This window comes from Protomyctophum parallelum (assembly GCF_964188405.1).
Source record: "Protomyctophum parallelum genome assembly, chromosome: 8".
NCBI classification, from domain to species: Eukaryota; Metazoa; Chordata; class Actinopteri; order Myctophiformes; family Myctophidae; genus Protomyctophum; species Protomyctophum parallelum.
The window spans coordinates 53,846,638-53,858,638 of record NC_139703.1 but is presented as its reverse complement, the minus strand read 5'-3'; the positions used below and the strand labels follow the sequence as shown (position 1 = coordinate 53,858,638).

The window sequence follows — 12,001 nt, the reverse complement described above, 5'->3', positions numbered from 1 at the left end:
TTTACCTGAGGTGCCAGGGGGCCTATAGCGTTAAGAATGTGCATGTTGTTTAGACTAGATGCTAGGTTCTCTGTTTACCTGAGGTCCCAGGGGGCCTATAGCGTTAAGAATGTGCATGTTGTTTAGACTAGATGCTAGGTTATCTGTTTACCTGAGGTCCCAGGGGCCTATAGCGTTAAGAATGTGCATGTTGTTTAGACTAGATGCTAGGTTCTCTGTTTACCTGAGGTTCCAGGGAGCCTATAGCGTTAAGAATGTGCATGTTGTTTAGACTAGATGCTAGGTTCCCTGTTTACCTGAGGTGCCAGGGGGCCTATAGCGTTAAGAATGTGCATGTTGTTTAGACTAGATGCTAGGTTCTCTGTTTACCTGAGATGCTAGGGAGCCTATAGCGTTAAGAATGTGCATGTTGTTTAGACTAGATGCTAGGTTCTCTGTTTACCTGAGGTGCTAGGGAGCCTATAGCGTTAAGAATGTGCATGTTGTTTAGACTAGATGCTAGGTTCTCTGTTTACCTGAGGTGCTAGGGAGCCTGTAGCGTTAAGAATGTGCATGTTGTTTAGACTAGATGCTAGGTTCTCTGTTTACCTGAGGTGCCAGGGAGCCTATAGCGTTAAGAATGTGCATGTTGTTTAGACTAGATGCTAGGTTCTCTGTTTACCTGAGGTGCCAGGGGCCCCATAGCGTTAAGAATGTGCATGTTGTTTAGACTAGATGCTAGGTTCTCTGTTTATCTGAGGTCCCAGGGGCCTATAGCGTTAAGAATGTGCATGTTGTTTAGACGGATGCTAGGTTCTCTGTTTACCTGAGGTGCCAAGGGGCCTATAGCGTTAAGAATGTGCATGTTGTTTAGACTAGATGCTAGGTTCTCTGTTTACCTGAGGTGCCAGGGGGCCTATAGCGTTAAGAATGTGCATGTTGTTTAGACTAGATGCTAGGTTCTCTGTTTACCTGAGGTGCCAGGGGGCCTATAGCGTTAAGAATGTGCATGTTGTTTAGACTAGATGCTAGGTTCTCTGTTTACCTGAGGTGCCAGGGGGCCTATAGCGTTAAGAATGTGCATGTTGTTTAGACTAGATGCTAGGTTCTCTGTTTACCTGAGGTGCCAGGGGCCTATAGCGTTAAGAATGTGCATGTTGTTTAGACTAGATGCTAGGTTCTCTGTTTACCTGAGGTGCCAGGGGCCTATAGCGTTAAGAATGTGCATGTTGTTTAGACTAGATGCTAGGTTCTCTGTTTACCTGAGGTTCCAGGGGGCCTATAGCGTTAAGAATGTGCATGTTGTTTAGACTAGATGCTAGGTTCTCTGTTTACCTGAGGTGCCAGGGAGCCTATAGCGTTAAGAATGTGCATGTTGTTTAGACGGATGCTAGGTTCTCTGTTTACCTGAGGTGCCAGGGGGCCTATAGCGTTAAGAATGTGCATGTTGTTTAGACTAGATGCTAGGTTCTCTGTTTACCTGAGGTGCTAGGAGGCCTATAGCGTTAAGAATGTGCATGTTGTTTAGACAGATGCTAGGTTCTGTGTTTACCTGAGGTGCTAGGAGGCCTATAGCGTTAAGAATGTGCATGTTGTTTAGACTAGATGCTAGGTTCTCTGTTTACCTGAGGTGCCAGGGGGCCTATAGCGTTAAGAATGTGCATGTTGTTTAGACTAGATGCTAGGTTCTCTGTTTACCTGAGGTGCCAGGGGGCCCCATAGCGTTAAGAATGTGCATGTTGTTTAGACTAGATGCTAGGTTCTCTGTTTACCTGAGGTCCCAGGGGGCCCCATAGCGTTAAGAATGTGCATGTTGTTTAGACTAGATGCTAGGTTCTCTGTTTACCTGAGGTGCCAGGGGCCTATAGCGTTAAGAATGTGCATGTTGTTTAGACTAGATGCTAGGTTCTCTTTACCTGAGGTGCCAGGGGGCCTATAGCGTTAAGAATGTGCATGTTGTTTAGACTAGATGCTAGGTTCTCTGTTTACCTGAGGTGCCAGGGGCCCTATAGCGTTAAGAATGTGCATGTTGTTTAGACTAGATGCTAGGTTCTCTGTTTACCTGAGGTGCTAGGGGGCCTATAGCGTTAAGAATGTGCATGTTGTTTAGACTAGATGCTAGGTTCCCTGTTTACCTGAGGTGCCAGGGGGCCTATAGCGTTAAGAATGTGCATGTTGTTTAGACTAGATGCTAGGTTCTCTGTTTACCTGAGGTGCCAGGGAGCCTATAGCGTTAAGAATGTGCATGTTGTTTAGACTAGATGCTAGGTTCTCTGTTTACCTGAGGTCCCAGGGGGCCTATAGCGTTAAGAATGTGCATGTTGTTTAGACTTGATGCTAGGTTCTCTGTTTACCTGAGGTGCCAGGGGGCCCCATAGCGTTAAGAATGTGCATGTTGTTTAGACTAGATGCTAGGTTCTCTGTTTATCTGAGGTCCCAGGGGGCCTATAGCGTTAAGAATGTGCATGTTGTTTAGACTAGATGCTAGGTTCTCTGTTTACCTGAGGTGCCAGGGGGCCTATAGCGTTAAGAATGTGCATGTTGTTTAGACTAGATGCTAGGTTCTCTGTTTACCTGAGGTCCCAGGGGGCCTATAGCGTTAAGAATGTGCATGTTGTTTAGACTAGATGCTAGGTTCTCTGTTTACCTGAGGTGCCAGGGGGCCTATAGCGTTAAGAATGTGCATGTTGTTTAGACTAGATGCTAGGTTCTCTGTTTACCTGAGGTGCTAGGGGGCCTATAGCGTTAAGAATGTGCATGTTGTTTAGACGGATGCTAGGTTCTCTGTTTACCTGAGGTGCTAGGGGGCCTATAGCGTTAAGAATGTGCATGTTGTTTAGACTAGATGCTAGGTTCTCTGTTTACCTGAGGTGCCAGGGGGCCTATAGCGTTAAGAATGTGCATGTTGTTTAGACTAGATGCTAGGTTCTGTTTACCTGAGGTCCCAGGGGGCCTATAGCGTTAAGAATGTGCATGTTGTTTAGACTAGATGCTAGGTTCTCTGTTTACCTGAGATGCCAGGGGGCCTATAGTCGTGAAAGCGTATAAAACATACAGTAGGCTACAGTACTCGAAACCCAAGCCCCAAAACCTTTGCTGCAGGTCATCCCTTAGTCCTTCTCTTCCTGTTTCCTGTCTATCTCAACCGTTCTGCCCAAAGAAAGGTAGAAAAGTCCCCAAAATATCATTAAAAATAAATAAATAAATGTAATATACAGGAAAACAAATCTTTCAGCGTTACAGCGTTACTTTCCATGTTACCGACCAAGAGAGAGAGCGAGAGAGAGAGAGAGATGCAGACTGTTGTCTGGATTAGGAGCTGGGCTGATTCCTCCAGAGAGAGAGAGAGAGAGAGAGAGAGAGGGAGAGAGAGAGAGAGAGAGAGAGAGAGAGAGAGAGAGAGAGAGAGAGAGAGAGAGAGAGAGAGAGAGAGAGAGACATAGACATATACACAGAGAGAGAGAGAGAGAGAGAGAGAGAGACATAGACATATACACAGAGAGAGAGAGAGAGATGCAGACTGTTGCCTGATTTCTTTGCGCTTCGTCTCACCACGATACACTGTAACTGTCAGAGGCTCAGAGCTGATCTACAAGCTGACAACACGTCTTGCACAGGCGTCACTTGTGGTCTTGTACATCACATAATGTTATCACAGGCGTCACTTGTGGTCTTGTAGGTCTATCTACGCAATATATTAATTTATAATAATAATACTAAATATTGTTACATTTGAGCAAGTAATAAGTAAAGTGATATTAATATATTACTCTCGCTCAGACAGTAATAATATGTAACGTAAAAATGGTAATAAGTAATATATTCCAAATGTAAAGTAATGCAACACTGGTGACTTAACCCATTCTGAACGGGCACCCATTTTGGTGTTGGCATCATGCTATGCTTTAGCTATTGAAAAATAGCAGATCTACAAACTCATATCGAGTGGCGCGATACGAGCTTGTAGGTCTGCTATTTTTTTTTAATCGAATACACTTTTAGAATCTGATCTCAGGTCAGAATGGGTTAATAATGAAACTGTCAGGATGTAATAGACATTTTTAGAATCTGATCTCAGGTCAGAATGGGTTAATAATGAAACTGTCAGGATGTAATAGACATTTTTAGAATCTGATCTCAGGTCAGAATGGGTTAATAATGAAACTGTCAGGATGTAATAGACATTTTTAGAATCTGATCTCAGGTCAGAATGGGTTAATTGACTCACCTTGGCCGAAGTGGCGATGCAGATCTGGCGCGTGCGGGCCTCCTGTTGGAAGGCATCGATGCCGGTCTCGCCGTAGTCGCCCTCTGAGGCCACGGTGGACACGTAGGTCCAGTTGTAGTAGACCAGGATCTCCGCCATGGCCTTGGCCTGGTAGAAGTCTGGAGGCACCGTGCGAGCAAAGTAGTCGTAGCGCGTCTTATCGCTGAGCTTAGCGCTGGTGGAGGCGTAGCTGATCTGAGGGATCTGGAACAGGCGCAGGAGGTTGGCCACCTGGAGAAAGATAATATGGTACTTTAGAGTCCATTCTGACCTGGGATCAGATTCATACGAGGTTTCCACTGGGACACACACTGGTGTCTGATGAACCCATTCTGACCTGAGATCAGATTCATACGAGGTTTCCACTGGACACACACTGGGTCTGATTAACCCATTCTGACCCGAGATCAGATTCTAAAAATGTCAGTCGCTCTTCGATTTTTCAAAAATAGCAGACCTACAAGCTCGTATCGCGCCACTCGGTGGCGCGATATGAGCTTGTAGATCTGCTATTTTTAAATAGCTAAAGCATAACATGATGCTAACACCAAAATGGGTTCCCGTTCAGAATGGGTTAGAGTCCAAAGCTATCTTATACAACGACATATTGCATATTGACATATTGCTGAATTACATTTTGTTAACACAAACTTAAGTAATCCACTTTTAGACTCCAGGGTGAATCTTTGGACACGAGCCTGTAGCATCAATCATCTATGATGTCAGTTTTGTTTATGACATAATTTATCTATGATGCATAACTTCAAATGTGGTTTCAACTCGATCAGAGCAGCCTTGAATTCCATTATAAAATTTAAAAGTATAATTAACATAATAAGAAAACAACTTAGTGGAGGTATTTCTGTGGGCACAAGAAATGTCACAGGGCTGATTGGTCCGACAGTTTGTGCTGTGGCCACAGACACGTCTGATTGGTCCGACAGTTTGTGCTGTGGCCACAGACACGTCTGATTGGTCCGACAGTTTGTGCTGTGGCCACAGACAGACACGTCTTGCAGACTTCTTATACTGGCTATCTGGCTACACACCTGCAGAGCCATGCTGTAGAAAATATATTTTTGCACCGTTCGTTACTGCATCAACAAAACCTGCAGATAGTGATGAAATGCCCTGTAACAATACATCCCCTCCCGTACGAATCGTTTCAATCACAATAACCCAATATGTGATCCTACTCTGTAAATGGGCCAGAGTTAGCCAAAGCTAAATTTCATCTGTAGACAGTCCCTGGGAAGGCTCTTAAAAAATGATAAATGATAAAAGAAAGACAAGAGTGTGGGGCGTCCGCACACAACACCATGCGTTGATGCCATGTGTGCATAATGTGCAGGCACCCAACACCACATCCATACAAACAGGAACAGATCAACATGGTACAGGGGACAGAACAACTGCAAAGTGAGGTGAGAAATGACACCGGTGATGAATACTAATTAGTGCTGATAGTTACTCATGATTACAGATTTGAGTTGTTTTTAGACACCTTTTCAGGTTGAATTTGAAGGTCAGATAGTTGGAGGTCTCTTACTTCTGTAGGGAGACTGTTCCAGTGATGGGAGGCTCTAACAGAGACTGTTCCAGTGATGGGAGGCTCTGACAGAGACTGTTCCAGTGATGGGAGGCTCTAACAGAGACTGTTCCAGTGATGGGAGGCTCTAACAGAGACTTTTCCAGTGATGGGAGGCTCTAACAGAGACTGTTCCAGTGATGGGAGGCTCTAACAGAGACTGTTCCAGTGATGGGAGGCTCTGACAGAGACTGTTCCAGTGATGTGAGGCTCTGACAGAGACTGTTCCAGTGATGGGAGGCTCTAACAGAGACTGTTCCAGTGATGGGAGGCTCTAACAGAGAAGACTGTTTTACCAAACACACTACGTCTGATTGGCTCTTCACAGTCCCCTCTGGTAGTTGCCCACCACTGTCCGTTCGATCTATGAACTGGTTCAGTGGTGGAGGTGCAAGTCCATTTAAGATCTTAAAAATGAGACAAGCATCTGCAAAGTGTTTAAAGCTGTTAAAATGAAATAAGTTGTACTTTAGTTTTGAACTATGTGGCAATGGTGGTAACGGATGGGTTTTTGGTCAAGTGTTTTTAATGTCTGTTTGTTAAGTGATTCTATGGGTTTTAAAGTTGTCTGATTTGTCTGTGACCAGGTTGTGAAACAGTAGGTTATGTGTGAAAAAAAGCATAGCATGCATGAAGAGTTTAGCTGCATCAGTTAGTTACATATGGTCTTATGTGTCTGACATTAGATTAATTTAATTTAATTTAGTTGGCTAAATTTTAAACATGTTTTAAATGTCAAGTTTGAGTCTAGTGTAATTCCAAGATATTTAAATTATGATACTATCTGAATACTACTACCCTCAATGAGAATGTCTTCCTTTTGCAGTACGGTTTTGGGCGGTTGGTTTTGGGCGGTCGGTTTTGGGCGGTCGGTTTTGGGCGGTCGGTTTTGGGCGGTCGGTTTTGGGCGGTTGGTTTTGGGCGGTCGGTTTTGGGCGGTTGGTTTTGGGCGGTTGGTTTTGGGCGGTCGGTTTTGGGCGGTTGGTTTTGGGCGGTTGGTTTTGGGCGGTCGGTTTTGGGCGGTCGGTTTTGGGCGGTCGGTTTTGGGCGGTCGGTTTTGGGCGGTCGGTTTTGGACGGTCGGTTTTGGGGCGGTCGGTTTTGGGCGGTCGGTTTTGGGCGGTTGGTTTTGGGCGGTCGGTTTTGGACGGTCGGTTTTGGGCCGTTGGTTTTGGGCCGTTGGTTTTGGGCGGTCGGTTGGTGACGGTATGTCAGTCTCTCCGTTCAGACTGCAGGCCAATCTGATTTGTTTCTTTTGTATTTGTGAGTAACTTATATGCTCTGTTGTTACTCACATTTTTTTGCCAATCCTTTGAGGGCCCATGACTTGTGATATCCTGGCGGTACTGCCCACAGTTTGAGAACTGCTGGTCTAGACTGAGACACACATTTAGAAAGCAGGTGTGAATGGTATTTCAAACCGCCACAGCTATCTGACCCGTATCCAGTCAAGCGGAGACCTACCGTCCGTCAGACGCATTGGGGCGCGTGCATGGGGCGCGTGCATGGGGCGCGTGCATGGGGCGCGTGCATGGGGCGCGCATGGGGCGCATGGGGCGCGTGCATGGGGCGTGCATGGGGCGCGTGCATTGGGGCGCGCATGGGGCGCATGGGGCGCATGGGGCGCGCATGGGGCGCGCATGGGGCGCGTGGGGCGCGTGCATGGGGCGCGTGGGGCGCGTGCATGGGGCGCGTGCATGGGGCGCGCATGGGGCGCATGGGGCGCATTGGGGCGCGCATGGGGCGCGTGGGGCGCATTGGGGCGCGTGCATGGGGCGCGCATGGGGCGCGTGCATGGGGCGCGTGCATGGGGCGCGCATGGGGCGCATGGGGCGCATTGGGGCGCGCATGGGGCGCGTGGGGCGCATTGGGGCGCGTGCATGGGGCGCGCATGGGGCGCGTGCATGGGGCGCGTGCATGGGGCGCGCATGGGGCGCATGGGGCGCATTGGGGCGCGCATGGGGCGCGTGGGGCGCATTGGGGCGCGTGCATGGGGCGCGCATGGGGCGCATTGGGGCGCGTGCATGGGGCGCGCATGGGGCGCATTGGGGCGCGTGCATGGGGCGCGCATGGGGCGCATGGGGCGCATTGGGGCGCGCATGGGGCGCGTGGGGCGCATTGGGGCGCGTGCATGGGGCGCGCATGGGGCGCATTGGGGCGCGTGCATGGGGCGCGCATGGGGCGCATGGGGCGCATTGGGGCGCGTGCATGGGGCGCGCATGGGGCGCATGGGGCGCATTGGGGCGCGTGCATGGGGCGCGCATGGGGCGCATTGGGGCGCATTGGGGCGCGCATGGGGCGCATTGGGGCGCATGGGGCGCATTGGGGCGCATGCACCTCCATGCACCGGCTCTCATCTCACATCTCATACTATCTGTTTATCCTCCTGTCAAAACACTCACTGCACACCAGCCACAGAATCCCTCCACTGACTGTGACTGACTTTAGCCTACCACATGATGACAGTCCCTCCACTAACTGTGACTGACTTTAGCCTACCACATGATGACAGTCCCTCCACTAACTGTGACTGACTTTAGCCTACCACATGATGACAGTCCCTCCACTGACTGTGACTGACTTTAGCCTACCACATGATGACAGTCCCTCCACTGACTGTGACTGACTTTAGCCTACCACATGATGACAGTCCCTCCACTGACTGTGACTGACTTTAGCCTACCACATGATGACAGTCCCTCCACTGACTGTGACTGACTTTAGCCTACCACATGATGACAGTCCCTCCACTGACTGTGACTGACTTTAGCCTACCACATGATGACAGTCCCTCCACTGACTGTGACTGACTTTAGCCTACCACATGATGACAGTCCCTCCACTGACTGTGACTGACTTTAGCCTACCACATGATGACAGTCCCTCCACTGACTGTGACTGACTTTAGCCTACCACATGATGACAGTCCCTCCACTGACTGTGACTGACTTTAGCCTACCACATGATGACAGTCCCTCCACTGACTGTGACTGACTTTAGCCTACCACATGATGACAGTCCCTCCACTGACTGTGACTGACTTTAGCCTACCACATGATGACAGTCCCTCCACTGACTGTGACTGACTTTAGCCTACCACATGATGACAGTCCCTCCACTGACTGTGACTGACTTTAGCCTACCACATGATGACAGTCCCTCCACTGACTGTGACTGACTTTAGCCTACCACATGATGACAGTCCCTCCACTGACTGTGACTGACTTTAGCCTACCACATGATGACAGCAGCAACCATTGCATACAGATGAGATTCTTGGACATGTATTTTGTTATATGAGTTCAATTCAATTCTACAAGAAAACCTCACTTTCAAGGCTCACAAGACCAGGGCAAATATATGGATTTATTTGTGGAATAATATGTGGTTTAGTCCATTACAACTGGTAAAAAAACTGTGTCATCTTAGATCTTTTTGTGTCTATTGTTAACCCATTCTGAACGGGCACCCATTTTGGTGTCGGCATCATGTTATGCTTTAGCTATTTAAAAATAGCAGATCTACAAGCTCGTATTGCGCCACCGAGTGGCGCGATACGAGCTTGGACCAACGCAGAGGCGTCGCTCATCACTGGCAGGTGAGTCAGTAGATTGGCATAACACGCAAAATAGAAATACAAAGTGGAAAGAGTAATTTGCTACTAAAATGTAAATGAATGTATGAATGAATAAATAAATTAACTAATAAATAATGAATATATAAATACATTCATGAAATAAGACCATGATGAAACGGTCACTGCAATAATATACAGTATTATGGCAATTATCACAATATTTCCCAGGTTCTATTTCCCATGAGTACTGTAAGTATAATTCCCTCCTCAGGCCGAGCGAACACACATCCCTGTGGATCTAATTGTGACCGTAGACCTTTCCACAGTCAATCCTGTTACAAATCCCATTGCTTTCCCCGTCCCAGTCATTTCTTCCCAGGAGAATGATTAAGGTAAATGTCCTTATTTACCTATAGCGTCAATGCAGAGGAACCAAAGTAAAGCCTCATTTATATTTCATCTCGCGACGGTGTCACACACCGAAAGTTCCTTGTAGATCTGCTATTTTCGATGAATAAATTAGGCGTCTGCGTCTGCGTCTGCGTCTGCGTCCTTGAAGAGACGCTGACTGCCAGTTTAACTCATCAAGCCGTTTGTCGCTCCTCACACATCCCGGCCTCCAGGGACATAATGCAAGACGGGCCTAAAGTGGAACATTTTTGGGGCTGGGAGTTATGCCTCGTTAGAGATATGAAACGCCATCAGAGGAGATATTATCCACATTAAACGGTGCTGTAAGTGATATTTATTGGGCAGACTAAGAATCTAGAACTGAGTGAGAACCCATTTCTCAGCTTAAATTCTTAGAGCTATGTCATGTGTGTCCCTGGGTCCGTCCCTGGGTCCGTCCCTGACTCCCTGGCTGCCTGGGTCTGTCCCTGACTCCCTGGCTGCCTGGGTCTGTCCCTGGCTGCCTGGGTCTGTCCCTGACTCCCTGGCTGCCTGGGTCTGTCCCTGGCTGCCTGGGTCTGTCCCTGACTCCCTGGCTGCCTGGGTCTGTCCCTGGCTGCCTGGGTCTGTCCCTGACTCCCTGGCTGCCTGGGTCTGTCCCTGGCTGCCTGGGTCTGTCCCTGACTCCCTGGCTGCCTGGGTCTGTCCCTGGCTGCCTGGGTCTGTCCCTGACTCCCTGGCTGCCTGGGTCCGTCCCTGGGTCCGTCCCTGACTCCCTGGCTGCCTGGGTCTGTCCCTGGCTGCCTGGGTCTGTCCCTGACTCCCTGGCTGCCTGGGTCTGTCCCTGGCTGCCTGGGTCTGTCCCTGACTCCCTGGCTGCCTGGGTCTGTCCCTGACTCCCTGGCTGCCTGGGTCTGTCCCTGGCTGCCTGGGTCTGTCCCTGACTCCCTGGCTGCCTGGGTCTGTCCCTGACTCCCTGGCTGCCTGGGTCTGTCCCTGGCTGCCTGGGTCTGTCCCTGACTCCCTGGCTGCCTGGGTCTGTCCCTGGCTGCCTGGGTCTGTCCCTGACTCCCTGGCTGCCTGGGTCTGTCCCTGGCTGCCTGGGTCTGTCCCTGACTCCCTGGCTGCCTGGGTCCGTCCCTGGGTCCGTCCCTGACTCCCTGGCTGCCTGGGTCTGTCCCTGGCTGCCTGGGTCTGTCCCTGACTCCCTGGCTGCCTGGGTCTGTCCCTGGCTGCCTGGGTCTGTCCCTGACTCCCTGGCTGCCTGGGTCTGTCCCTGACTCCCTGGCTGCCTGGGTCTGTCCCTGGCTGCCTGGGTCCGTCCCTGGGTCCGTCCCTGGCTGCCTGGGTCCGTCCCTGGGTCTGTCCCTGGCTGCCTGGGTCCGTCCCTGGGTCTGTCCCTGGCTGCCTGGGTCCGTCCCTGGCTGCCTGGGTCCGTCCCTGGGTCTGTCCCTGGCTGCCTGGGTCCGTCCCTGGGTCCGTCCCTGGCTGCCTGGGTCCGTCCCTGGGTCTGTCCCTGGCTGCCTGGGTCCGTCCCTGGCTGCCTGGGTCCGTCCCTGGGTCTGTCCCTGGCTGCCTGGGTCCGTCCCTGGCTGCCTGGGTCTGTCCCTGGCTGCCGAGCATGAAAATAGCTTGGTTGGTTTTCAGGTAACTCTGTCATTTGCTATGTATGTCCCTGCGTCCGTCCCTGGGGTTCTGGATGTTCCAGGGACCCCCCCGGGGACCCCCACACGGCTGTGTCCTAACAGGGCAACCAGACTATTGTTGTTGTAAATGAGGATACTTTGCCGCACACACTCGAGCCATGTGTCAAATTGACCGGCTTCATCAGGAATCGTGTGCTTGTGTTTTTCTAAGAGATCCGTTGAATAGTTGAATTGATATTAATTAATTAGTTCTCCATAGACTTATAATGGGGAAATCGAAGACTAAATGTAAGTATTTATTTTTCCATTGGAGACCGTAAGCGCCATATTTACAAGACTTGGTGGGGGGAGGTTCATAATAATTATGAAAATTAATTGAAAAGGAATTACATCAGTCGGCCTCATGGTGGCGCTATAACAGCCCACTTTACGTTTTTCCCTATGACTCTTGAACCGTAAGTCGTAAAATATTTTTTTCCCCCATGGATTCCTTGGGTCATGATGCATTTCCACATATAGGCCACGCCCATTTTCGTCAAGAAAATAAATCCTGCA

The 12,001-nt window shown here is 49.7% G+C and overlaps 1 protein-coding gene across 8 annotated transcripts in view; it reads right to left on the bottom strand.

Moving 5' to 3' along the window:
• grm2b (glutamate receptor, metabotropic 2b) overlaps nucleotides 1-12,001 on the bottom strand; it is a gene marked incomplete at its 3' end in the record, with an annotated part of 67,552 nt that overhangs the window by 30,604 nt on the left and 24,947 nt on the right. For all 8 annotated transcript variants that reach the window (XM_083770897.1, XM_083770898.1, XM_083770900.1 and 5 more), the window contains one exon: nucleotides 4,208-4,477. In XM_083770897.1, the coding sequence (XP_083627023.1) occupies nucleotides 4,208-4,477 (270 nt within the window). The remainder of the gene's footprint in view (nucleotides 1-4,207; nucleotides 4,478-12,001) is intronic.